Source organism: Nipponia nippon, unplaced genomic scaffold, assembly GCF_047370975.1.
Source record: "Nipponia nippon isolate SJK-2023a ecotype South Korea unplaced genomic scaffold, ASM4737097v1 scaffold_6, whole genome shotgun sequence".
Classification (NCBI taxonomy): Eukaryota; Metazoa; Chordata; class Aves; order Pelecaniformes; family Threskiornithidae; genus Nipponia; species Nipponia nippon.
Genome location: NW_028262380.1, coordinates 25,389,150 through 25,416,900, shown reverse-complemented (window position 1 = coordinate 25,416,900; position 27,751 = coordinate 25,389,150). Strand labels below are relative to the sequence as shown.

The 27,751-nt window shown below is 38.4% G+C and overlaps 1 protein-coding gene across 1 annotated transcript; it reads left to right on the top strand.

Annotated features, from left to right (window-relative positions):
• The first annotated feature begins 1,061 nt into the window (after positions 1 to 1,061).
• RELL1 (RELT like 1) lies at positions 1,062 to 25,255 on the top strand. Its single transcript, XM_087737755.1, has 7 exons — positions 1,062 to 1,242; positions 11,864 to 12,106; positions 13,948 to 14,019; positions 15,377 to 15,434; positions 18,068 to 18,298; positions 18,953 to 19,140; positions 22,694 to 25,255. Exons 1-6 carry the CDS (start codon positions 1,155 to 1,157, stop codon positions 19,131 to 19,133), a joined length of 873 nt encoding a protein of 290 aa, XP_087593881.1. The 5' UTR covers positions 1,062 to 1,154; the 3' UTR covers positions 19,134 to 19,140; positions 22,694 to 25,255.
• The last annotated feature ends 2,496 nt before the right edge of the window (positions 25,256 to 27,751 follow it).

The window sequence follows — 27,751 nt, the reverse complement described above, 5'->3', positions numbered from 1 at the left end:
CATGTCAGTAAAAAAGTCCAGTCGCAGATGCTGAAATACGAAGTGGGCCAAGGTCTAAGCACAGGAGTTGGTTTACCAGAGTGCAAATCTAAGCTGGAGTTTAGCTGTGAAGAATTAAGGAATAAAGCATGAATTGAAGGCCTTGTGGATGGGAAGAGGTAATAGGGTGAGTGAGAGCAATGTCCCCACACGCTAAGGGACAGCTAATGCAGGGTCATACTTAGTTTCTGAACACTTGCGGGTTCTGGTGCAGATGCTGCAGTAGTGGTGGCAACTTCCACAAGGCCCTGCGGCCCCTTGGGGGAAGCATACTGCCCTGCCCTTACACGAAGTAGCTTCCATGCGGCTCTGATAACAAACAGGCTCCCCTCAGGTGTGTGGGGGGGCCCTGGTGCAGAGCAACTGTCCCCACTGCACCTCCTCAGCCCCTGCGCCATGCTGTGCCCTGGCAGCAAGGATGCTCCCGGCATGGCGACCATGGCCACTGGGGTGGCAGCGGCAGAGGCAGACGAGCCTTCTCTGGCCACAGCTGAAACCCATTGGTCTCAAGGGAGGCAAACCTAAACCTGCCTGGGTGAGAGGCCCCGGGCAACCCCAAGAGGGTGGCACAGCACCCCAGGTGCTCGGGAGCCATTGAGCCACACGACAAGTGCTAAGCAAGCGGGGCGAGAAGTCAGCTCAGCCTGCCCCGGGTCCTTTAGGGCACAATGCCCCGTCTCCATCTTGTGTCCCCGCTGCACCCCAGGGCTGCGCTTCCCGGGCTGAGGGGGCTGGGGGCCGGTGGGGTTCAGAAAACCACGTTTAGGAGCCGCAATATTAACCCTGCTTCTGAAGGTGGAGGACAACCTCGGAGAAGTCCTCACGGGGTACGCAAGAAAGGCCTTCCCTCTCTTCAGAGCCAGGCCGGGGCACCCGGCGCGCAGCTGCTTCCCGCGGCACAGCCTCGGTTTTCCCCTGCTGCAGCCCCGACAACAGCCGACGCCGCCCGCCTCACGGAGGGCGGGACTCCCCGCGCAGCACCGCCCCGGGCCGGCGGCTCCGCGCAGGCGCCGTGCGGGCAGGGCGCGCCCCGCCGCCGGTGGGCTGGGCCGGGCCGGGCCGGGCGGCGGCAGCGCGGCTGCCAACGCGGAGACAGCGCGGGCGAGGCGCCGGGTATGGCTCCGCCAGCGACGGGCGGGATCCCGCCGACGGCTCCCTCGCTGGGCCCGACGGCTGCCTGGCTGAGCAACCGCTCCGCTCTCGGTGGGTCGCCGCGGCCTCGGTCCTTTGCTGCGGGTGGTGGCTCTGTCGGAGGGGAACTTCCAAGCCGGGACCCCCTCGCTCCCCGGAGGCGGCCCCTGGGCCTCTCCGCGGGCTCCCGCCGCCGCCTGTGTCCTCGGCGGGGGGTGCGAGCCGCAGGGCCCCGCCGGCCTCTCCGGCCACTCGAGTGCCTCGGCTGACCCCGCTGCTTCTCCCCCGGGAGCCGCCCCCCACGCCCGCGGGTCGAAGCGGGTAACTCGGGCGTACCTGGCGTTTGGTCCCCGCGCCGCGGCCCGCAGGGGAGTAGCAGGAGGGGCCACGTCCCTCCCCGCCTTGGCCCCTGGGCAGCCCGCGGGGAGCGAGCAGGGAGGAGGTCGAGGCTCGGCGGTGGCAGCGGCCGAAGCTTGTCCCGCCTGTCAGCGGGGCCGTCGCGGCCGGCGGCGGCGCTGAGGGGGGCGCCCGGGCGGGAGCGGGGGCTCCTGGGTCCCGGGTGCGGGGTCCCGCTCCGGCGGGCTGGGAGAGACGGGGCCGCCCGTGCTCCCCGTGCCAGTGCTTGCAGCGGTAAAACGGTTCTTAATGTCGCGACAGCCCCTGCCCCGGACTGTTAATTTAGTCTTGCGGAAAAAAAGAAAGAAAAAACCCCTGCTGAACGATACAAGGCTCGATACAAACTCGAGCCTGGCAAGTCTTCCGTAGATGATTTAAGTTTCAGCTGGAATCGGATGTCTCACAAGGTAGAAATGCATCAGAGAATTGCTTCTACTTCACCGTCTGTTTGTCGTGAGATTGAACTTGGCTTGGCGTTCAGGCTTTGGAAATGCAGTTGACTGTAGCCCTTGAGATCTCTGAAGAACACTCGCACGCGTACGCGCGCCAGAGGAAGTTAGTTTTAAATAACATCCTCTTTGTTTATATCTAACCCCAAATGTTATGGTACTAATAATCTCAAAACGAAACTGATTTTATTGCCTGTGTAGGCTGAAGTGCTTTTTTGTGTGTTGCCTGTGCTTCTCAAACATTTGCGTTTAAGCTGATGCTCATTTTTACCTGGTGTGATTTTCAGCTGGATCAGCTTTATTACCATTGGGTGGTATGACATTGGTAAGAGTGTACCAGCTTGTTTGAGAGTAAACTTTAAACGCAGTGGAAATGGTTAACATGGGCATACTTATTAGCATAAAAGTAGTAAATGTTTCTAGTCTTTCTATACTTACTTCTGTACATCTGTAATTGTTACTTGGCGCAGGCCAGCTGGGTTGGAGAGGATTGAGATATCTACCACATGCTAGTTGTTTTCTGAAAGCAAGAGGAATGGGAGGCTTGTCATCCGCTCCATCCTTCTCTTCAGGAGAGTGGAAAGAAATAAGTACCACCAGGCACAAATGGGGCCAGTAAAATGGGGCTAAAGATACCAGCATTATCAGACCTTTTTTTTCCCCAGCTAATTGAGCTCACCCAAAGAGTTTAAGCATTTTGAATTTCAAATTTGTGTTGACTAGTAGGTAGTGCTCTCCAAGACCCTAATTCTTATTTTTTTTTCAGGTTTTGTATGCAGAGGTAAGAGGAGGAGAGGAATTGTGGATTTTTTTTGTCATCCTGATCATGACCATCTCTTCCCCCCCCCCCCCAGTTGCTTCAGTGTAAAATATTTTTTAACGCATAAAAAATTAATTTGGTCTTTAATGGTTGTTACTTTGGGATATTACTGCATGTTTCTACATGTCAGGATTACTGTACAGTTTACCTACTAGTGGCATCTTGAAGAGAGAGTGTAAACAGATATTTTAGTAAAGCAAAGGATGTATATGCATAGGCTTGTACTGACTTTTTACAAGTGTTTATACTCAGGATTGCTTTACTGAGCTTGAAGGCAGTTATGCTGGAGGACTGTCAGTATGCCATGTGCATTGGTAGGATTTAATAACGATAGCAGTAATTTATTCTGGTATATCTAGATGAATAGGATTGTACTTACAAAAGCTAGAAGTTGGGAAGCCTAGCAGGAAATGTAAAAGCTATGAGAGCATTTTTTACTTCCTCTGAGTTTGCCAAATGTTTTCTGTCAGTTTATCTGCTGTATCTTCACACAGGAGATACAGTGGTTTTGGTTAAAATTGATTGTTGACTCATCTAAACTTCTGTGGATGTTAGTTTGCATAAATGCATTGATATGATGTGTTTGGTAGCGTTGATTTAATGCTGCTCACTAGATGCTGCTTGCACTTGTAAATTTACCTGTGATATGGAATATTTCTAAATATCTGGTGTGTCCAGGAAGGACTTTATTTTTTTTTTTTTTTAAACAGCCAAACTGGTGAAGTGTACTTTATTAAATGTGTATGGTAGCTGCATGCAGTGCATATTTTATTTCAAAACTGAAATTTGAGGAAAAATTTTCCAACAGAAATGCAAATGCAAACCATTGTTTGTATGTATTTTTGCAGTAGGAGCTATGTGCTGCTCAAGTAGTGACCAAAGCAATTGGACCATAAGCACTGCAATTTTAACACTGGTAAACAGCGAAACATGAGCTTTTTGTCTCTCTATATATAGTTTCTGCAGCATTATCAACCGCATATTGTGTCACACACAAGGAATGGACCGAGTCTCTGTTACTGCCCTTCATATTGCAATTTTTCCCTTTCTCAACAGGACAAAACTGCTGTAGATACTCTTCATTGTTTTTTCTCATTGAATTCTTAATAATGTCAGATGCCTTCATGGTGTGATTGTTTGGACTGACTGGGTGACTGACAAGGTGATTTATTAGGTTTGGTCTTCCTTTTTGTTTCCTAACAAGCTCTATCTGGGAGTGTAGAAATTGCAATGGTTGAAAATTGTTGAGGGTTACGTGCATTATATAGTAATGCTTTTAGCTATAGTTTGTTTGCTGTTAATAGGACGTATCCTTACCTAGGAGGTATCTCCTCTCTGAATCCCCATGCCATGCCCAGGCTTTCAGGGAAGCCTGCCTAAAACTTTTTGCAGACAATTTACTGGAAGTGTTGATAGGGCATGCAATTCAGAAATAAATAGGGATTAGGAAATAACTCATCAGGGCAGAGACTTACCTCTCGGAGTTCAGAGTGGAAAGCTATCTTTCCAGACCTGTTGCAAAACCTGCCCACGGTCACGATTTTTGCAGTGACTTCAGTCAGTGAGCCGAAGACTCCGTCTCTACTTTAAGGACTCTTACAGGCGCCAGCTTGAGGTACTGTGAAAGACTTGCAGTTTTATGGTTTTGAATACGGTGTTGGGTAGTACGGATGCTGTTAGGTATTATGTTCAGGTAGGTCATCCCCGAGACTTGCTGCATGTGTCTTACTGTTAGTGTTCTCAAAGTAGGTGCAGTTAGAATGAACTTTAAAGAAACATGGTTGATCCTTCGGCTCACTTTTTTTGAGATACTGCTCTTGACAAATCTAATGAAGGTTTTGAGGTCTGGTCTTAACAGCAAACCTTGAACAACCTTGCTTAACCTGTAAGGCAATTGGCAGTACTGTTACTAGTTGTCAGTATGTTCTTTCATCATGTGGCTTCCTTTTTCTCATCAGACTTCCTGCGTATTTCACTTCTGGTTGTAGGTTCCGATTACTACAAGGAAGCTAGAAGTCGAACGGAATTCACAAACTTGTTGAATGTTCCTCTTCGATGATAGGTGTTTTTCCTTTGCTATTCGGTTTATGCATATTCCCTAAAGTACAATTTCCTTGAACAATAGACCAAGCAAATAGTAGGCAATAGGTTTTCTTCACTTAAGAGATTTTTCCTCTAGAAAATAAACTTTTTTTTTTAACCTGTTCTTTGCTGCCTTTTCTAGTTTGCTTGGTCTCTCCTGTAGCTACCACCTTACTAGTAAGGCAGAGAAACCCAAACATTTCCTAAATATCTTTGTGTGTGTCTGTTTTGGGCAGTGATATATTTTGACTTGTGATTGAAATTGCTTGTTATTTCATCTGCTTAGTTATGCAAAGGCAATTTGACTGTAGTGTCCAGAATAGGTAAATACTATTTAAGTCAGATGACTCTTAAAAGGTGTATTTAATTTGAAGTCGCAGCAAACTGTTCTGGCTAAATTTACTATCATTAAAATAACTAAAACCCTGTATTAAATCAGTACATAATTACCATCAGAGTTCTAAACAAATTCACTGCTAAGCACTTGAATTAAGAATCTAAAAAATGAAATTAGACTTTGACAAAAGAAACCTCTACTGCAGCTCTAGTAGAGTGCTTTATATCTAAATAAGTTGAATGTACTGAATGAAAGTAAATAGCTGATCTAGAACTCCTTTCTTTTAAGAAAATATCCACCCCTTATGAAATGCCAAGGGACATAAGCTGGCCATTTTTAGTATTTAATTAATTTCACTAAAACTCCATTACCGTAATAAGTTTTTAAAAATAAAGTTAGTTTTCTTAAATTCTTAGGAGTGAGGTATTTGTCATGTATTTAGGAAATTGAGCTAACAAGCAATTTTTTTTGTTTTGTTTTACACACTTTTAAATTCAGGCATAAATTTAAAATCAAAAAAGTTTTACTTTAAATGGTATTTAAAATGAGTGCTTTAAATCAAGGCTTACACCTGTCCACCTTGGATGTCCGGCCTGGGGGTAGAAAGCGTTGTTACAGTTTATTGCAGTTGGAAGCATACTTCGCTCTAGAGCCAGGAGGGGCTGAAGCACTAGGTGTGATCATCAGGTGCCTTTTCCTTGCAGGGTGAACTGAGGTCACAGCTGCCTGGCCATTCCTCCTTGTGGCATTGCCAGCTTAAGCAGTCCTTTGATTATGCCCTGTGAACAGGGTGTAGGCCCACATGGTGAATTGAACTAGAAGTGATCTAGGTATGAAAGAAAGAAAAATTAAAAAACAGAACAAAAACCCACAAGCAAAAAAGAACCAAAAAGCCACCCAAGCAAACCATATTCTGTGTAAATTATTTTGAACCTTAAGTGATTGCTCTTTTTCCACAGATGGATGAACTGGCACATTAATGGTGAGGAGGGGGAGAAATGCATAAGCTGATAGTTGCTTCTGAGACATGTTTTCCAGCTATGCTTAGCTGAGATGTTTGAGCAGATCATATGCCATATCGGAATATTTCATTTGTCTTGTACTTAAGTAGGCTGTACATTGATCGTATTTAATTTCTTTAAATATTAATTAACATTAAGGCCAACAATAGTTTGTTTCTGTATACTGTGAGATAGATAGCTATGTTTCATTTTTGTGCCTGAAAGCAGGAAATACGATTGTGTAACTCCTTGAACTTCACGGAGAAGAAGAGAGTGAATATGTATGTACTTATTTTTAGCAGGTAGAACAATCAAATTCATAAAATGTAAACAAAGTTCTTTAAAAGGCATGCCACGAGCAATAAATGGCATGGGCGTAATGGGGAAAATCCAGAGTAACCAAATAGGATTCTTTATCAGTAGAGCAGAGAGAAGATTACATCATTGTTTATGGGCTACTTTCTGTAAATTAAACAATACAAAAACAACTGGAGTGTGCTTGAAGCTAGATGTAGATTATGTTCCAGTTTACTATAGGAGATTTAGAAAAATAAATATAATGCATTATTTTAGCGATGAGTTTTATATTGCTTATATAACAGCTAAACAGGTTTGGTCTTTGTTACGAAGAGGATTTATTTTTCAAGAATCTGAGTTGTTCTCTAAGCAATATTTAATATTTGTAGAGATTTCTCATGTGCTTTATGAAGAGTTTGATAATTGTTTATTTAGATCAATACTAAAGGCAAAGCTTTGAAATAACTGGGCCTCATATTGGGAGGTCCTAGTGATCATGCCAAGTATGAAGTCTTTTCAAGTACATGCAGCTAAAACCAAGGAAAGAGTAATTCTGTAACTCAGTGCAAGCAGAATCTGAAATTGTGGTAGTAGATACTAAAGGAAGAATTGTTCTGACCCCCCATTTGCAGTGAGAAAGAAAATAGGTGTGGAGGGCAAGCTATTACCTTTGCAGGATCTTTAGCCATGCTTTGCAGATAGTTGTTTAGCTACAGTTAATCCTGCTTTTTGACAGTGGGATGAAGTGGGATGACCTCTCTAAAGTGCTCCGATCTGTCTTTTCTGTGAGTTTATAAAACCTTAAGGGGAAATAAAGTTTGTTACAGAGGAATACCTTTGCTTACATGGTCTGCTCCAGCTTCATTCTTATCACAGCCTTCAAGACATTGTAGTCTTGGAATACACTTGTGGTCAAACGTTATTTTATTAATATGGAGGGAATACAGTGTTTAACTAGAATGTTAATAGATATGTCTAGGTCATGTAAAAATTGCAATTTAGTGAAGGATGAAGTATTTTTCCATTAACATGTTAACTTTTTTCCTCCTATATTCTGTTTCTTAAAGGGGCTATAAAATTTTCTTGAGCCATTGCAAGATGGAAGAACACTATCTTTGTGTCAGACTAGTAATGATTAGAACCAGTGTAACAGACTTGTTTGAGGTTTACTGTCCTTAAATTTTACTTTTTAGGTAAGGATTAAGTAAGGGCAGCCAATTCAAGTTCAATACCTAACATATATTCATTTTTAAGCAAATAAGAATACATGCGATCTGAATTAGTAGCGTGAATGCAGTCTGTGATCTACAATTTAAGCATCACTAAGCATGCTGAATATTGCTCATAAATCTTTTAATTTAGCTCACATCTTCAAGTAATTTTGATATATAGACTGGTATACAATGACAGGTATATAAAAATGCCAGGACAGCAAAACACTGAAGCAAATGAATTTCTATATGAATTGGCTTGAGTCAAGGAAGATTGCTGTGGTCTGAACTTGTCATTAAAAGCCATTGTGAAGCAACATGACACCTCATGAGAATGAGGTAGAATATCAGCAGTCTGTTAATAAGCATAATACGCCTCTGGGGAAGAGGACTAGTACAATGAATGATGTAGCTATGACTTGGGGCATTAAATATATTGCTCCTTAGCTAGGCAAGCCTTGTTTTTGCATTATGTCGTAACTGCTGAGATTTTTGAGGGCAGACATCTTGATATGTGTAGGGATAATGAAAGCCGAGTGCTTCGCTCTGCTTATAAGGTTACACAGCACCAAGTATCTGATCCAGCTAATTAATTTCTTCTGAGATAGTTTTGGTTTGCTTTTGGTGAACTTCTACATCTCTGAATGTAAAATGAATGACATCAAGCAGTTTATGGACTTTGTGTAAATTATGTATTTATATAGAAATATTATTGATTTAATGTTTTACTAGTATTAAGCAAAATACCTTGCAAAGTTGTTTGTCTTGTTGAATTTTAATGGGAGAATTTTCTTCAGTTGTCTTTAGATCCCTTTAGATACCTGTCTTTAGTATGCAGCTTTGTGAATCAGCTTTGTATTTTAAATTGTATGTATGTTTTCAGTGGCTATGTCAAGCTGATGGGGTTTCAAGTTGATGATTTAAAAATACTTATGTAGGACATTATACTTTTTACACATAATTAATCCCCCTTATTTTTGGAGCATACTCTGAGACTATGGCTCCATGTTACTACAATTACTTTAGGAAAGCTTGTTCTAGATGTATTCATCTATCCTTGGTTATTCCCGCAATTCAGCTTACTCAGTCTCTTGATTGTCTTGATAGAGCAGTTTGCCAAACCAGAGGTTACACTGATTCAGTAAAATGACTGCTTAAAAACTGAGACTTCTTGAGGCATTTTTTCTTAAATGCTGGTCATTTTGGTAATTCAGTTTAAAACTGTTTTTAGGGCTACAGTCTATCAGGAGCACAGCCAGTGAGGTAGCAGAGGACTGAAGGGGAAGGGGCCTCTTAAAGCCACTTTGCATCTGGAAAAATGGTAATGAACCACAACTTGGAGAGTCTGAAGCCTGGGCCTCTAGCCATGCAATAAGACCCACTTGCTCTCTAGGTTTGAAGTGGGAATTACCTACCGCGGTTGTGGAGAAAATATTAAGGGATGTTATTTGTTTGGGCAGTGAATGCCACTCTGGCCACAAAGAGAGGCAGAAAACCTATAAAGTCGAGTCAGATTCATTTTGTGGCCCTTCTGCCTGTTAGCTTGACTAGTAAGTGGCTGTTGATGTCTTAGAAATAGTGTAGTAGGTCCTTCTCATTCATTCTTAAAGTGGATAATGGGCAGCAAAACCCAAAGCATCTGCCTATTTTTGTCTCGTATTTGAACGTGAAGGGTGCTTATTTATTAGTACCCTTCTGAGCTTGTGATGTATACTGTTTAAGTTGCATTTCTTAGATTCTGAGATGTTGTAGTCATCAAAATAATACTTCTCTGGTGTGATGGCTTTTCTCCTGCCTGGGAAGTAAATTAAGCTACTTTGTGTGATTAAGTGGGGGACTTTGTAGCTGTTGCTACCTGGTGAGTTAGCAAAAAAAAAATTATTTTGGTATATTAAAACATAAATTATAAATTCTTAGAAAGCAAATAAACTGTATGTGAGATCAACTTTCTCAGTTATATGATTGTGTCCATTACCCTTTCCTGTCTTTTGTTTCCTTGTAGTGTAAATTGCAGCCTTAAAGTGTTAAATTGTATACATTGTTAAATTGTCCTACTCAGGCGCAAGTTAAAGCTTCTAAAGGTTGCTTATCTAGTAAATTCTGCATATGATTATCCATAGGATTGCTGGACTCTCTTAAAAATGAATAGCTTTCTCTTTTGGTTTGGGAGCAAGCTAGACCATCCAGCTTTGTCCAAAGCAAACACCCTGAGATTTTTTTTTTAACATTTAGCCTCATGATCTATTCATTTGTTTGTTTCCATTTCTTTCCATTTCTTTCCGTTTTTCTGCATTTCTACTATTGTCCAGAAAATCAGTTTAGAGAAATGCTTAACATCTTTTTTTTTTTGCTAATTGGTGTTTATCAATTGTTATTTCAAAGAAGTTCCAGTGTTTTTCGCTTTGAGCAAGTCTTCTGTATTACTTACTACTGAACTGACAATTCAAAATTGTCCTGAAAAATTCAGAAGTACTTTAAAAATAAAAGGTTTAGTGTTCTGATATAAAGGAGACTAAGGTAAATACCTAACTAGAATTTTAAAAATCTTTTCTTAGCTATCTGTCACCTTACTGGTATTTTTCAAATACAACTTAGTTATACAGCCAATGCAGTAGAGTTGTTTGTGGAATAACGGTCTTTTGGCAATTTTCTGGAGGCTTCCATTATTTTTTTTTTTTAAAGATAGGGATTTGATTGCTGTAGACATGCCTGTTGTGAAAGTGTCACTGTCATGTAAAGGTTTTTCTGATGAGTCTTCACTCCTTCAACCAGTTTGATTAATGGAATGATTCTGAATTGCCTTGTCCATTTTAGTACAGGTAGATGGGAAATACCTTGAAATAGTACTATTTTTTTTTTCTTGTTGGTCTTTTTTGTTGTCGTTCTTTCCTACTCCAAAAAATTGTTTTCAGCACAAGCGGAGGAGAAGAATAGAGGGTAGAAATGCAGGAATAATCTTGCACGTTCGAAGAGTAATATTTAAATCTTTATTATATGGGGTGGGGAGTGTGTATAAACTCTAGAGGGTCAGAAGGAATTTTGAGTATACAAATGTGTATTTTTGGATTTAGCTGAACAGTTGACCTTGTATACTTTTTTATTTGATATATGAGAAGGTACTGAGATTTTAATTTATTTGTGTATATTGGCCATAAAAGTGGGCAAATATTGGAACAGGTTGCCCGGAAATACTGTGGAATGTCCATCCTTCAGATGGAGCGCATCTGAGCAACCTGAGCTAACCAGAGCCACTTTTAGCAGCGTTTGGACTAGTGAACTTCAGAGGTCTGTTCTAATGTAAATATTCTATACTTTTGTTAATTCAAAAGCCCGATTTATAACATGTAATATATATCTGTTACATTCAGAGCTTAATTGAAACAAAAATGCTTAATTGTGGGTATAGTTAGTGTGTGCTTATGCTGCAACTTAAATTCTTTGCAAACAAAAAGAAAAGCATCTTTCCCATTCTGTTTCAAGTTTAAATACAAAATGGTTTCCAAATCTTAAACAAGTGAAGAACGAGCCCACCTTATGCTGATGAGTAGAGGGTAAATGTTCTTTGTTTCATGCTGTGAAATTCCACTGTTAAGAAAAAAATCAAGGTTACTTCTCTCACACCTGATACTTTTTCTTTGCAAGGGTCAATACTAAATCCTGTAATTACTCTCATATTAGGGAAGGATCCATGGTTTGTTAGCAGTTTTGCATGAACTTAGGACTGGTGGAATGGTATGGCATTTTCCTCACTGATGGGAACAAGGAGCAATGGTGGTGGTATTCTTCTGTGAAATACACGAGCCCTCTTGTTGAGATTACAAGCCTATCAGGCTAGAATATTGTATGCTCTTCACTGTTATATTGAAGAAATATCATGTGGGTTTTTGTGTGTTAGATATTTTGTAATCGTTTTATGAAGAGGGAATATCTACTGTTACGGGTGTGAGTTCTCTGGCAGTAGAGTATGTGTTGCCTGTTCAAGTCATGATAGAAGGCACTTCACACTGACGCTATGGGGATTTGGTCATGCTTGTAGTTTTCTAAATGCTTTGAAGTGACTTACAGTGTATAGTAATAACTGTGTTTATTCGTTTACATAGGTAATGGAGAGTTTCTCAAGGCTTTATCAAGCTATGGCTTACAGACAACGACTTTGGCAACTAAAACTGATGGCAATGATGGCAAGGCTGAACACCTAGAGTATATTGCCTTTGCGTTGGTTCCTGTTTTCTTCATCATGGGTCTCTTGGGGATCCTCATCTGTCATGTCCTTAAGAAAAAAGGGTATCGTTGTACAACAGAGGCTGAACAAGTAGAAGAAGAAAAACTTGATGAAAAAATAGGTAATCAACAAGTCTAATAAACAACTTCCTATTTCTGTACATTGCAACTACTATGGAATAATTTATTGTGAGACTTCTGTCATTTTTCTGTCTGTAGTTGGCATCAAAACAATATTAAGAAAAATATTTTTATTACCATTATATGTCTGTTGGTTTCTGATCTTTCCCGGTCAAAATGAGGAGTGTTCCAATTTCCCATGCAAGTCCTGTGACATTAATTAAGAGCTTACAGAGGAATCAAAGTATCCAGTATACGTTTGTTTGCAACTATACACTACAACTGTCGTTACCAGATTGCTTTTCTGCATTCCACATGCTGTTAGCAACAAGTAGTATTATACATAATTCCATCTCAGGAGTGACAAAAAGCTGCTGTTCAAAGCTTGAAATCTTAGTTTTATGTTTAGCAATCTTAATTTGTTCTTCTTGTGCTGTCATTCTCATCTCCCCTCTCATTATAAAACTGAGCCTTTGGACTGACTGTCTACGTTCTATTTTATGTAATGTGTGCTGCTTATAATTTTTTCTTAAAGATACCTTTGTTTTTGTTCTAATGTTTGTTTGTTTGTGCTCTTGTTTTTATGGTTCCTTATGCACATCTACTCTTACTTGGAAAAAAAAAAAAAGAGTGTTATCACTTGGGAAGGGCTATAGTAACCCAGTATAGCATTTGGCTAAGTAAATACAAGGGCCAAGTGACTTGTAAATACTTTGGGCATCTTCGCTTCTCCCAATTAATTATTGTCAGTAGGTTCATAGTAAGCATAATTGCAAATTACAGTGGTTCTCTGGTAAGGGTAGATCCATGTGGTGCAGCAATGATGTGTCATTATGTTCTTAAGCAGTTACTGCCTGGGGCATGTATGCATGGAGTGGGACTGTCTGGTCTGTGAGTTCATCTGAGTGGTAACAGCAAGGTGAAAGGTAACGAAAGGGGGACAACTTCTAGGTCTTAGTTTGGGGAAGTAGCTGTGTCTAAGTTGCATTGCAAAGTTGCAAGTATTAGGATGAAAATGAAGCGTGGCTACAGAGATGGGGAAGCCCCTAATTTACTACTTGGAGACAAATTTAGGGTCTCACCTATCAAACTTGCCTCAATCCTGAGATTGTTTTTTCTTTTTTTAATAAAGCTAGTCATAACAATTGTTAGGGAAGGGCAGAGCTGTGCCTCTTCATTGTTCTGTTTCTCTCCCCAGTCTTTCTCTGCCTTCTGAGGTTATTCTGGAGAAGCTTCCAGTGTTGTTAATGGGTGCAATCGATTCCAAAAGTATTAAGTATGGTCATGAGGTTTCTTTCTTAAATCCCCTGCTCCTGTAATCATGTGAGATTTTTTTTTTTAAATTAGAAAAATCAAATGTTATGTCCTTGTAGATGTGGTGAAAAGCTTAAATTGAATCCCTCTTAAACTAGAAGCTGATAATAACTATTTTAAAATAGTGACTTGAGACAGTTTAATGTTTTTCTTGTTTGGTTTTTTTTTCCTTCCCTGTTGTTAGGATTAGAAATACTGCTCTCTTGTTTGTCTCCTCCTCACTAGCTAGAGAAGGAATTTTGACGTATGCTTGTGAAAATACTGAGTTTATTCAAGTCTTGGATGAATGTATTAGAGCTGATGTGTAAATTCCATAAACTCGTGTTAGTATTTTTTCCTGAATAAGGACTAAAAAGCCTTATCTAAGCTTTCCCTCCACAGTGACAATAGATCTTGTCTTTTTTTAATGTAACTTCTTTGGTGTGTGTTTGGTTTTGTTTTGGCTTGGTTTTTTTTGTTTGTTTTAAAATAACTCAATTCTTGATTCAGAAGGCCAAGATATTGACAACACATTTATTTCCTTGCACAGAAATGAACGAAACTATGCACGAGAATAGCGACACTGTGGGACAAATTGTTAACTACATTATGAAAAATGAAGGTATAGTATTGTGATATTGAAGTTATGAGCCTTTGGGATGGTGTTATATAGCAAATATGTTTTTTCAGATATTCTGAAGGATGGTATGTTCATGTGTTTTCATTTAATAACCATTTTGTACATGCTTAACTCTTCTGAGATTGCCTTCAGAAGGCAATAACTTCAAAGAAAATAGGGAAGTCTTTTGCTTACCTGAAAATGATTTTGTATGGTAAGTTTGGTTCATGCATTTCTTGATATTTTAACTATTTGGGTGTTTCATTTTTGGTTCATCCTTTTGTTTTGTTTATGAAGTAAAAGCTCAAGGTTGCTTTCTTAATGGCAGTGTTGAAAGCATGTGAAAGTCTTATGTTTTGACCACATTAAACTTTTTGTCTTGGAATGATTCTGGCAGCTCTGCCTGCTGAAAGGTTTGTGCATAACTGAGGCAATAGGGTAGACCAGCACTAACGTTGAATTTTGGACATGGTATCTTCATGTGCTGTGTGTGTAAAGTAAAGGATAAAGACGATGATGTGACTGAAAAGATAAAATCACAGTTAAGCAGTCCATGGAATGCTTGGTTAGTTCAGAACGTATTTGCCCAGTAGAAGAAACACTTAGGAGAGTGCATGTTTTTACAGTACAAGAACCTTTAGCCTTTTAATTTTACATTTGTATAAATCGTAGTTCTCCTAAGCATTGAACTGGCTTTGAGTTACTTCTGAATGAAGACTAGTCCCCTGGAAAAGCTGTATTTTTGGGTTTGTGGTTTTTGGGGGGGTGGTTGTTTTTTGTGGGTTTTTGGTTTTGGTTTTTTATGTTTTGGGGTTGGTTGTTTGGTGTTTTTTTTGGTTTTTTTTTTTTTGGTTAATAACTGTTAGGGCTTTGAGCTTGTGTATTTTTCCTCGAGGCTGGAATTAGGCACCCCATGTGTTTTTTAGACTCTGTGAGCAATTGGTAGTTCTTGGTTGATAATTAATTTGCATTTTGTAGGGCTCAGTTAAACCAGTGTTTTTAATCGAAGTTGCTTTATACATGTGAGGTGACAATACTCCTGTGGTCAAATGGATGTTTTAAAATTTTCAGAGATCTTGTTCGGGGGTTTTGTGCAGATGGTTACATTATACAGCTTGTATTGGGGCAGAGCTTTGAGTGCAACATGAACTGTAATGTCAGTAGCTCATGTTAAGAAAATTGCATAGAATTATATTAACATTGTTTGCATGATTTTCCTCATGCCTTTTTGGAGATATACATAATGCAGTCATCTTTCTTTTAGATGAAATTTCTTTGAGGACCTTTAATTTTGCTGTTTGTTTTTTTTCTAAAGTTAGAGCCATACACTTTTGAAGAGTACTATTTATTCTCATTGCAGCAAATGCTGATGTGTTAACGGCCATGGTAGCAGATAGCAGTGTCGTTGAACCTGAAAGGTAATTACTCATCTTTTTAATGCATGTTTCCTGAGGCAGCTAAAAATGTACCCTTTCAAAGGATTTTATTTCCTGAGCATTTTGAAGACTTAAGACCTTCTTGAGTTACCACCTAAGCGGATAATACTTTGATTTCCTTGTGGTATCTCTGAGTCACTAAATTTTAATGTATGCCCTGGGTTAGTAACTGGCTTTTCTGGTTATGTGTTCTAGGCGTGTGATACGGATTTATTGTTTTTTGTGCTAAAGATTTACAGAGGCTGCAAATACTTGTTTACTTTAGGGTGAAGTTACTTACAAGTTGGCTTAGTCCAGAGCTAGTCTGACTTGAAAGAACAGAAGCAGTACTCATTTAATTTGTATGGATGCTAACCTAAAATAGACATCTCTTTCTATGTCTCCTCCTGGTTTACTTTTTTCTTTATAATTGTGGTAATATACATTGGTTGACCTACCTCTCATTTTTTTCACTACACACCTATTTATAGAATTATGTAGAGAAAGTAGTTCGGCCCTTGAGTTGCAGATGCATTATTTTTGTAAAAGTACTTATATCTGTACATAAGTACCTTTAAACTGTATTTGTATTACTCTAAATACTCTTCATATGTAGCCCTGTGTTCATATTCAAGGCAGAGAAGATGAAGGTTCAAGTAGTACTGTGTCACTAATAAAAGAAGTGGGAGTGCATAGCTTTAGCAAAACAGAGTTGAGTATGCAACTGTTTATCACCTGTTTTAATGGTGAGAGGCTGGGTTATTGAAGGAAAAAAAAAAGAATTTATGAAGGGAGGTCTCCTCAAGTATAGGAATTATTTTTAAACTTTTATGGAGCAGCAGAGATATTTCTTTGAATTTTAACTCAATCTTTTTGTATAGGCATGTGTGATGTTATTTTGGGAGTTTTAGACTATTCTTTCAGCGATGAATTAAAATACAAAAAGTAAGGGGAAGGGAAAAATGATTGTTTGCTCTTACATAATTTCCAACAGATACCCCTAAAGCTTTAGTAACTCAAGTGCAAATCCACTGTATTTCTTTAAGTTCGGTGCGCTATGAAACACTTCCTAATGATAGGAATAGTAATGGCTAAGTAAAATCTGCACTTCTGCCACTTAAAGCCATTAGTTGCTGTCTTTGCTTTGGATGTTGAACACATTTTATTTCTGTTAATAGCATTCTCTTATTTATTTGAAAACCATTAAATGTCTCCTGTCAATGTTTTTGTTTTGAAAATAAGCATTCAAGTAACTCCAGTCTTTTACGGTAGGTTTTATTTCTTTAATTTGTTCTTTCTGTTCTCTTTTGGAGCATCCTCAGTTTGTTAATATTTTTCTTGAAATAACATTTCTAAAACTGGATGGAATGATCAGCTGAGGCATGATTAATGCCGAGTAATGTATCTTTAGGTTCGCAGTGGAAATAACAGGAGTATAACCTGTGAAATTTGTCCTTTTTAAGCAACAACGTCATGATTCATGTTCAGCTTGTGATCTTCACCTTCTTTTTTTGAAGAATGATCATCTGGCTAGTTGCTTTTTAATCTGGGTTTGTAAAGTTTTTCTGCTAAAGCACAGAAATTTGTGTTGTCCTTACTGCAGTACATCCAGTATTTTTAATAAGATCTATGTATGTGTGACTGTCTTTCACACACGTGCTCTCCTCTGATTATCTTAACTTCTCATCTTGTCCTCTATGGTTACTATGGGTGACCCAAAGTTTATGGGTACTTTATCTATTCTTCTATTCCATTACCCAAGGAACTACTTAAAACACTGAATAGCATCAGGACCAGAATAACCACGTTTAGTATGTCTTTACACTTTCATAGTAAGCTACTGATATATAACCTTCTGGTATGTTTGTTTGGTTTTTTTTTTTTTTTTAAACAAGGTGTGCTCCCTTACGCTACAGTAATTTCACCTTTAATGCACTGAGCTCTAGCTTGCTTTAGGAGAATGTGTTGCAAGATAGTGTCAAAATTGATGCTGAAGTCCAAATAAGTACATTATCTGGTTTCTATCTGTGCTTTCTGCTTTTCTGTTTTAGAAGAAAATTAGATTGATTTGATTAGATATTCTCAATAAATGCATTTTGGTGGTTGTATTGCCTTTTTTTTTTTTTTTCTTTTGAGGTACTTTAAAAAATGTTTTTCTAGAGCTTAAGCTGAATGATCTGTTGATTCCTCTTCCCTTCATGGTAGACAGTTTTGCCTCTTTGCAATATTCTGGGACTATGCTCTTCTTCTGTGAGTTCTTAGAGATACTGTAACAATTCTGAAATATTTTCTGTAGTTCAAGTGTGAATTTAATCAGCTAATCAGATGTCTTCATCAGTATAAATTCATGTAACCTGTTCTATTTTAGCCTGATTTTTTTTCCATTTCCTTGCCCTTTGTGTTAGTTATCTTAACCACATGACTGCAGCTGAACTAATTTATGAAGCGATTTTAACTGCAAAAATATGATAGCGGCGGGAACTTTAAACCAGACATCCTCACAAATAACCGGTCCCTGGAAAAACTAGCTATTCACTAGACATAACTGAAGGTTATATTTTATCCTTTTTTTTTTCCTTTTTAAGAAACAGGATTTTATAGTAAACATTAAATTTCCTTTATACTTTTTCCTACAGCCCTTTATCTCCTACCTCTCCAACGAGTCCAGGGTCTCCTTTGTCACCTGGTGCTGTTCCGTTTAAACACAGCTGCAAAGGCCATCACTTCCATACTGTTGGAGGAGTAGCAGAAAAGGATGTTTGTACTCGTTGTAGCCACAAACGATGGCACTTTATAAAGCCAGCTCACAAATCTAAAGAGCACAGAAGAAGCCGTCTGGGAGAAGTTACAGTCCTTTCTGTGGGAAGGTAAGACTTAGGTCATTTTATTGTATACTTTTCTTAGGGATGCTACAGTGGTCCATGTTGGATCAGATATCCATTGATTCTGCTCTGTTTATAGCATCAGTGATGTTTTTTTGTAACCCTGTTTCTATTGGACTGAAGTTATTTCTGGAAGAAGTAAATGTGATTTTTTTTAAACTGTGTAAATAGATGGGGATTTACTGTGGGTGTAAATCCAAAGCTATTGCTCTATTGATACTGGCTAAAAAGAAACAAGGATTTCACACTAATAAATTCCTCTGTTTCTGAATTTGATATTTCTCAAGTAAGTGTGAGCTATAGAAACCACTCCATTCTACTTTGTTCTTTTTAATTCCCAGCTTATGTTGTAGTTGTCTTAGAAAATTACTGTTCTAAGAAGTACTATGCAATCTGTGGATCCTGCTTGAAAACACAATTCCCTGAGAAAGTGTGATTCAGCAGTAGTGAGTATGAAAAGTACATGTAGGTAACAGGAAGGAAGGTTGCTCTGAAGTGAAGCTGGGTCTGTGTGGGTGTCTGCTCTTAGGTCTGGGTCTTGGGACCTGAAAACGTGTTCCTGTCCGTACACTGGGTACTGAGAATGATCTAACCAATCTCTGGGGAAATACAACTGAATCTTTCTTGTGCTTACCTCAGATTTAGAGTCACAAAAGTGGAGCACAAATCAAATTCCAAAGAACGGAAAAGCTTGATGTCTGTTAGTGGTGTGGAGAGCGTCAATGGTGATATGCCTGCCACGCCGGTGAAACAGGACGCCAGCGAAGCACCTGCTGCGCCCGTGAAACAGGAGGTGACAGAGAGGAGAAGCTCAGAGTAGACTGCAGGTATCAAATATTGGGAACTCATATTGAAAGTGGTTTGTTGTGAAATAAGTGAAGGCAATCAGTAAAGAGAAATGAAGTTGAAAATGTATCAGTTCTATGTGAAAACTCATCTTTCAATGCAAAAGTTTCTGGAGAAGTCTGCAAAAGTTATATTTGATCACTCAGTTAATTATAAATCGGTAAAGGCTAAATTATCCACCCCATTCTTACCTAATAGTTAATTTAGACTTTGTAATTAGAGTAGGTGTTGAAATAAAAACTACTTTGTGGAGGTGGCATCACTGGTCCAAGACACAAAGCATCTGCATATTATTTTTTGGCAATAAATGATGGTTCAGATTTAGTGGCAATGTGCTTGTTGCCTAAAAGAAACAAATGCTGCTGACAGCTCCATCACTGGAGAAACTACAGTGCTTCTTCCTTACGCTTGCTGCCCTGTATTGTGTGCTTGTATAAGGTAACTGCTTACTAGATACTTCTCTGATAGATCAGTGGAGCTTTGGCTAATAAGAATGGAGACACATGACAGTGCTCATATTTCGGGGATCTATGGTAGGTTACTAAGCCAGGAGGTTGGAGTTTTCTTGTCATAAAACTTCAGTGAATTGCTTGAGGTACCCCATTAAGCATGTCAAAAACGTGTCCGGCATGGTTTTGGAATGTACCTCTGACTACTTTTTTTTTTAAACAGTTAAGAATGTTGGGGGAAAAAACCTGTAAGTTAATATGGTTTGCTTCTAACTGATAACACACTGGTTGATAATCTGAAGGGGAAAAGTGATTTTACACAAATGTGATTCAAAATACAGAGCTTGACCCTTGGGGAGGAAAGAGGTTTTGGGGTGACAAAATAAAGGCACTGGATTTGAAGAAAGTGAACAAAGTGCACAGTGCCAAACTCTGTATGCTGAGAGTGAGGATAAAGTCATGTTGTGTCAGCTCAGTCCAGTTTCAAACTCTCAGTAACTTCAAATATAAGAGGGAAATGCACAAGTGGAAATTAGGTATGTTTAAAAATGTAACAAGACCCAAAACCCCTTGAGTGTCTTGAGGTTAAATTCTGAAAGGCCAATGTACAAGATGTGGCCTTTTCTTCGTATCTGTTGTTTATTCGTTAAGAAAACATTCTGTAATTGTATCAGTTCAGAAAGGAAGACAAAGTAGAGAGCTGGTATGCAATGGGATACTTCCTCCCAACCTTTACTGGCAGCACAGGTAGGACTGTGGAACTAAGGAGAGCGTATTTGTCTGGACTCTGTCTCATCATTATATTATACCCAATTTTTTTGAACCATTGCCATAGAGGAAGAAAGACTTGGAGATATCGTATGCTTCCAAATGTTTAAAAAGCCGTGGAGAGTAATGAAGTAAACAGTTCTTTTTGCTCAGTGGGTAAGAAGGTAAATAGTAGGCTAATTTGCAAGGAGGTGGAATTCAGGTTTCAGAAATGAATAAGTTGGAATAAGCTGTCGTATCTTTATTGTTGGACATTCGTAAGACCAGACTGGACAAATGCTTGTCAAAGCCAGTGTCAGTGCAGCTGGCCCTGCCTTGGAGGTAGGTGATAGACTGTAAGGATGGTTGGGTTTTTTTGTTTTGCTTTTTGTTCTGTGGCAAGTTTGGGCTGCTGTCTCATTGCTGCTCTGTAATCTGTGAAGGATCTACAGATGTCAGTGAAAGACAAACTTTACTCTTCTGATTCAGAACTATGTCCTGGTGCTCATTTGGTTTTTTTGGTTTTGTCTTTTGTTTTTTTTTTTTTTTGTTGGTGTAGTTTCTTTTTCCTTTCTTCCTTCTCAAAAATCAATATTAGCTAATTGCAGTAGGAGATAACCTCTTCCTTCCCTGGCTGCATTGGCATTTTCATGCCCAGCTAATTGTTTTGTTACTCCTGCAACTTTTTTTTTTCTTTCCTATGTCTCTAATGGTAGCATGATCAGCCTGTTTGTAATACAATTTTTGACTTAAAGGCAGACTAGTTATCTTCTGTTCAAACATCAGAAATAGGAAAAAAAGGGCATATATGAAAACAAAGTTAATTCCAGTGCACTTTGATTTAAAAAAAAAAAGAAACAAACTCATATTTTGAAATCACTCTAAAAATGTTTTGTAGTCCAGTTTTCTTTCTAATTTGTTCTTCCCTCTCCTAAAATAAGAAAGCTGTTCCATATAGTTACCTAAAAGTTGTTCCGTAAATTTAAACCATTACTACTTTAATCTAAAAATAAGTGGTTCTCTTGAGAGATATGATAGTATAGCTATAAAAATATTAAGTGTCCATCTACGGCAGCTTTTTATTGTAGAACCTCCCTCAGGATTAAAGTATTGCCCTTTCTGAAAACAAATGTTCTAATAGCAGAGAAATGGCTCTGTGGAATCTCTTGTAAAGGTCTCTCGAGTCCAACAGAACTATTTTGTAAATCATCTGGGAAACTAGCCAGGCCTGTTTGATGTGCACTACAAAAAATAAACAGATCTTGCTTGAAAGACTATGATGATACTGTTCCCTAGCATGATTTAGCTCAGGTTTTGTCCACTGCCATGAAAAGCTGTTCACATACAAACAGGTAGTAGTTAGACCTTTACTTCAATTACTTATTTCAGACTTCTAATAAATTATTACAGCTTAATTTACTGAAACTGAACTGTTAAGCAGCATTTAAGACTGCTGTGCCTCCAGCCAATAAATTTAGGATAAAAAGCATACAGTTTTGGAGTATTTGGCTCAGATCTTCAGATGCAGAGGAAGAAGGCAGTCACAAATGTGTGTTTAACTGCTGCCAGAAAAGGTTTGTTCCAGCATTTGGAGGCAGTAGATTTGTGCTTTGTGGCCTGACTTTAACAGCTGTTACTGAGAGTTCCTGTATGAGATGGAATTCCTGAGTTGGGCAGTACCTGAATGACCTAATATTGCTGGTTGCTTGTGTTTACTGCTACTCTTGAGTTTCCCCCCCCGCCGCCTAAACTAACATGTTCTTAGTATTTTCTTGAAGTGACCTCTACAGTGTTTCAGCTTGTCCTAGTGTCTTGCTGGCTGCATCATTTGAAGTTGCAGCATGTCTTCTCCAGGTCTCCAAGGTCCATGTTCTCAGCAGACTTCATTTCATCAGTTAAGTTTATTTAAAATATGCTTAGTGGCACATAAAGTAGTAGATATACAGCTGATAGTTGAAGTCAAAATTTTGAGTTGAGCTCTTGCACATCCATTGTAAGCCACTGGGTAAACAAAATTTTAGGTTTAGTGCACTGAAGCTATGTAACATTTTCCATTCCTAGTCTCCTTTTTCAAGTTGTGTGTGCTTTGCACTGGGATGCAATTTGTCAGTTTGTCCATGTGTTTGTCCATTCTTTTCATGAGTACCAGCTGAATTTTTTAGTTCCTCTCCTTTAGGATTTCACATGCTAAGCCTGCAATGCACGGCAAACACTTCATGCGGTTGTGGCATTTTTTTTCCCATTTCAGAGCATCTGCTAACTTTTTAATTGGTGTGTTTCTCCTAAAACTAATTTCACTATTTAGGCTTAATTTTGCAATTATTTTCTTCTCTTGCAGGTGGAACTTTTAGAAGAAGCTTGTCTACTAGCACTTTGGAGAAAACTGAAAACTCCCAAGAGATGCATACTATTTAAGGAAATGTATTTATGGCACTGTAGCATTTTACAAGTTCTGTGGTGGCATCCATGCAATGTTAAACACTTAATGGTTTTTCACGAGTAAAATCAGTAAGATTTTGACACTTAAATACTGTTGCACTTGTGGACCTCGTACCAAGTGTTGGGCTTCATCTTGGAAAGAAAAAATACATTTTAAGTTTCTGGACAGGAAAGGTAAAAGCCTTATCAAATAATCTTAATTATTTTGTACTTAGACAAGCATTTTTAATGAGGTCAATGTTATGAGTAAAATGATTACCCTGTGGATAAACTGTGTTCACCCCTCTGGTCTATCTGGATTTTTCTCCTCTGTTCTTCCCCTCCAGAATTGGTAAGTGTTTGCTGAAGGTAAAAGCCAGCCTTTGGAAGATGAAAATATTCTTTTAATCTAACGGCTAGTAGCCGAGCAACACATACAAGGAAATAATTATGTCAGCCAAAATCTGCACATGTGCCTTTAGTACATAAGCCCTCAGACTCTGTGAAGGGTACTTCACAGTACAGAGTGCTTCAGCTATATGCAGATGTTAAATTAAATTGTTGTCTTCCCCCCCTTACCCCTCCCCCTTACTACTTAATGTAGGCTGAAGAGCATCTTTTTCTATGCAGTTGGGTGAGCTCTTGGGAAGGTTACTTTCCTCAAGGCCACTTGTTCTCCCATTTCCTTGTAACTACTCACTCGTATTTGAAGAATGCCTAATAGTTTTGCTTTTCTTTTTTGTTTTTTACCCACAGGTTCCTTATTAAGCTCAGGCAACATATTTCAACCATTAGATAAGGATATGGAATATTTGGCATTAAAAATTTATGGAGTATATACTAAAGTCCTTCAGAGTGGCTTTACTGGACTGAGGGTAGCTGTTTTCATTGACACCAAAATCTTAAGCCAGTGTCACTCCCTTCATATTTTAAGTGTGACTGCTAAAAATACCAGTTATGGTTTTGTGACGTTAATTCTTTCTGTCTGCTTATGATCTCTGCTTTGTCCTGTTACTTGTTTTTGGGAGGGAAATCTCTGCAATACTTCAGCAAACTTTGCTGTGTAATAGAAACTGAAAAATAACATTTGGTCTGAGTGCCTAAGAATATAAGCTCTAACGTAATGCATTTTAGTAGAGATTGCACTATATTCTCAGAACTATAAAGTAACTTAATCTGCTTTATGAACTGAATGAAAATCAGTGTTTGTTTTGAAATTGGTTTGTTTTAAATTAGTACTTCCATTCTTTTTAGTCAAAGTGCTCTAAACGGTGTTTCTCCTTCAGATCTGAGAATCAGGTTTGCTCATCAGTTGATGCAGTGTTAACAATCAATGTGTGCAAAGATAAAAATTAATCTTCTTGCTTATGTATTAGATACTCCCACGTCTTGTCATGAAGTTTATTTCACTCTTGCTGAAAGTATGTGCTGCTGATGGTCTTCCTTCTACTTGTATCCATGTGATACTGACTGGACCTATCAATATATACTTTCCACCGATGCTGTATTTGCCAAAAAAACCCCAAAACCCACCTCTCGCCAAAGCTCTGAAAAGAATAAATGGTTTACTGTTCCTTTTAAAATGGATATTTTTAGAGATAATTGTCCATCCTTGAGAACCCAAAATAACTGTTTGGCCAGGACTGGAATTTGAGTGTTTAGCATCCCTGCTCCCATTAATTTAAACCTGGCTTATGAAATATTTTTGATGCTTAAGTATAACATAAACACCAAGCTCATCTCACAGGCATACATTTAATATTATTGAATTTTTTCTTCTTCAAGCTTCACTTGATTATTTGTATGAAGAGCTAATATTTCTAGAAGAATTTTATTAGTATTGGTTATTGTAGTTAGCTTTCAGTTTCCAAGAAACTGAGAGCTATGAGTATAAAATGTTACTGCAAAAAGGGAGTATTGGGTAAAACTAAGCAGTTTCAAATAATTTTCAGAAAGGAGATACACAGTTATAGACTGTTCCAAAACTTTTTTTTTTTTAAAAAAAAGGGGGGGGGTGTGTATTTTGATAATCTTGTGTTTTGATACATGGTGATGGGTTAGTACTGCAAGTAAATTTGCCAAAAGGATGGAAGAAAGTTTAAATGGAAATATGTATTTTTTTACTTAATTTAAAAGTAGTTTCTATTTTGATTCCATTGGAAATATGTAGAATAAAAGAAATGAAAATGTGTTGGATATATAAAACATTGTTTACCTGTATAAAGTACTTACATAAGTAAGGTATTGTAAGGTCCGATATGTGCAAGAATTTAATTTGTGCATTGCTACTTCAATATGAGGATTTAGAAACTGTGCCTGTTTCATTGCATTTAACACTACACTCTGCTATTTTGTAGGGTTATGGATATTACCATATTAGTCTGCCTTTCTTAAATTCGCATATCAGATGTATTTTTAACAAAATAGTTTATATACAACTTTTGTACTACCAAGCAGTAAATAAAAAAATATTGATTCTTAAGCTTGCTTGTGACTTCCTTAAGCCTGCATCCATTGTGTGAAATTTAACCTTTGCACAGTCTTAATGTATAATGCAATCTCTTTACAGCTTAAGCTTTTGTTTATGGAGAGAGTGAGAAGGTTAAGTTATTGTGTGATGTGCTTCAGAGCAGTTTTATTTTCTTGAGAAAGGACAATTGCAAATATTACTTTAGTTCCATATTTTATATGGGGAAGGAGAAAATCTGTGCTTTAACCCAAGCTGGTATCTGATTAAAGACCTTTTACCTTTAAAGTATCAAGACTTTTAACTTTTTATTGTATTTTACATTGAGTTTTTTAAAAAATACACATTATCTTTATTCTCAATTGTATTCATAAGGTATGGAACAAAAAATTACAAATGACAGGAAGCTCTTTGCAGTTGCTTCCTCTCAGCCTGTGTCCCTCTGTGATACTACAATGTTTAATTTGTTACATTGTGTTCTCACAGATGACTACGATCTGTAAATGGCATTAAAAATGAGTTTTGCTGTATGAATAGTGTAAAGGAGGCTCAAAGCAAGTTGTTGTGGCTAGCTGAGATGTAATTATCAGCGTACTATCATGTTTGCAGTTTTTTTGCTCTTTATTTCAGTGTTCCTAGCTGCATCACACAAGGTCTGTTTAGAGGTCTGTATTTGAATGTTAGAGGTTTATATACACCTGTGGTTTATATTAAGAATTAAAAGAAAGACAAACCAAACCCCCCTCTAGGCCTTAATTTTCAAAGAGAATCGAGACACTGCTGATCATGAAGATTCTGGAAATTGAACACACTTTCTGATTCTCATTTTCAGGGATTTTTTTTGTCCCTTTTTTCTTCTACATAACAAAATAACGTGAGAGTGATATATTATACTACTACTTGTTCCCTTAGCATGGTTCCCCCCTGACCCTTTTCCTTGACTTTCTAATGCTTTCAGTAACAATTTCAGGTTATATTGAAGTTATGACTAAATGCAAATGTAACTGTTTCAACAAACTGTGATGCCAGAAAAGATAAGAATAGAAGATTATAGTTTTGTGTAATACACAGTTTTTATTAGATAATATGTGCATATATTGAAATACAAGAGGATTGCTCTATTAAAGTTTGAGAGATTCTATTATAACTGGACTGACATAGAGAAGTCCTCAAAAGAAATGTGAAGACTTTTTTCCAGAGGGAATTTTTTTTTTACATAGATAATATTCTGTTATTTTTCCCTAATACAGACACTTTATTTTTTTTAGTAGAGCATTACGCCAAAATTCAGGATCCTACCTCATGCTGCTGTAGCAAAACAGATGAGGGAGCTACTTCTATCTTTAATAAAATCTGATTTTACTTGTAAAGCGCATAGAGCACACATGCAGTATATTTTTGAAATGTGGTAAGGATTAAAACATTTATTTTCTCTTATTTCTGAATCTTTTTATAAACAACCTCAGTTGAAAAGCATGCCATAGTGTATTTGGTTTGCCAAGTACATTGCCATTTTCTTTCCCAACTGTCGCCCTGTTTTTCACAGGTACAGAAACCTTGACAAAATTGGTACCTTATGTGATCCCTGTACTCAGAAGTGTTTTGTGTATCACTTGTGGAAAGACAGTGTTATTTCAGCCAGCTGGTCTTGTTAAAAACAAAAATGCTAAAGCACAAGTGTTTTCCTGTGTACTTCAAGTCTGTAGATAGATGTTGCATCTATGCACTTTCTGTAGAAATGAACCCAGGCTCCAGTATTCCTGAAGTGTGTGTGTACAGCTCGGAGCGGAGGCTCTCCTGCGCTTGCTGGAGAGATGGGGCTGGCTGTGGTGCTGGATAGCAGAGCCAAACTGAAAGACATGGGTGGGAGATGGGCACTAAAAGCATGATAGAAAAAGACAGGAGCAAAGGATGTCAGGTAAGTTTGTTTGGATTGGTTTTTTGGTTGTGTGGTTTGTTTTTTTTTTTTTTTTTTTTTTTCCCACAGATGAATTGAGCTTGTACTTACTGCATACTAATACAAAATGATGTGGGCTAAAAAGTGCCTTTTTCTGGGAGTATTCATCTGATGAGAGGAGGACATACGGTCTGTTTTGGTTTGGTAATGCTGAAAGTGCCTACTGAACATGAGACTTTCTCCTAAGGAATTAAGTTTCCTGGATGTTTAATATATGTTGAGTACTCCCACCTGTGCCCTGGATGTAGTTTGCAGTGCAAATCAATTTGTATCTATTAAACTAGGGTTTCTGTGCACTTTGGGCCTGTTCTTTCCTTTTTCCTAAGCGTGTAATACTACTGCCAATAGGTAAACAAGAAAGCAGAGTGGTTAAGCCTTGGCTGTCTAATATTAATGAACAACATGTAAGACTTGGCCAGATAAAGATGGATTTAGATTTAATTTTTTTCTTGGTGTTTTGTGAAGTCCTGTATTAGGGAATTTTGTTCGAGGGAAGTTTGCAGTTAGGCTCAAAGTACTGGCAGATGCTGGATGCGATTTCCATTTTTCTTGTT

Coding starts and splice junctions, on each gene's coding strand:
- RELL1 (XM_087737755.1), top strand. CDS start 1,155: ATGGCTCCGCCAGCGACGGGCGGGATCCCGCCGACGGCTCCCTCGCTG. Junction 15,435..18,067: donor AGTGTCGTTGAACCTGAAAG/GTAATTACTCAT, acceptor TTTTTCCTACAG/CCCTTTATCTCCTACCTCTC. Junction 18,299..18,952: donor ACAGTCCTTTCTGTGGGAAG/GTAAGACTTAGG, acceptor TGCTTACCTCAG/ATTTAGAGTCACAAAAGTGG.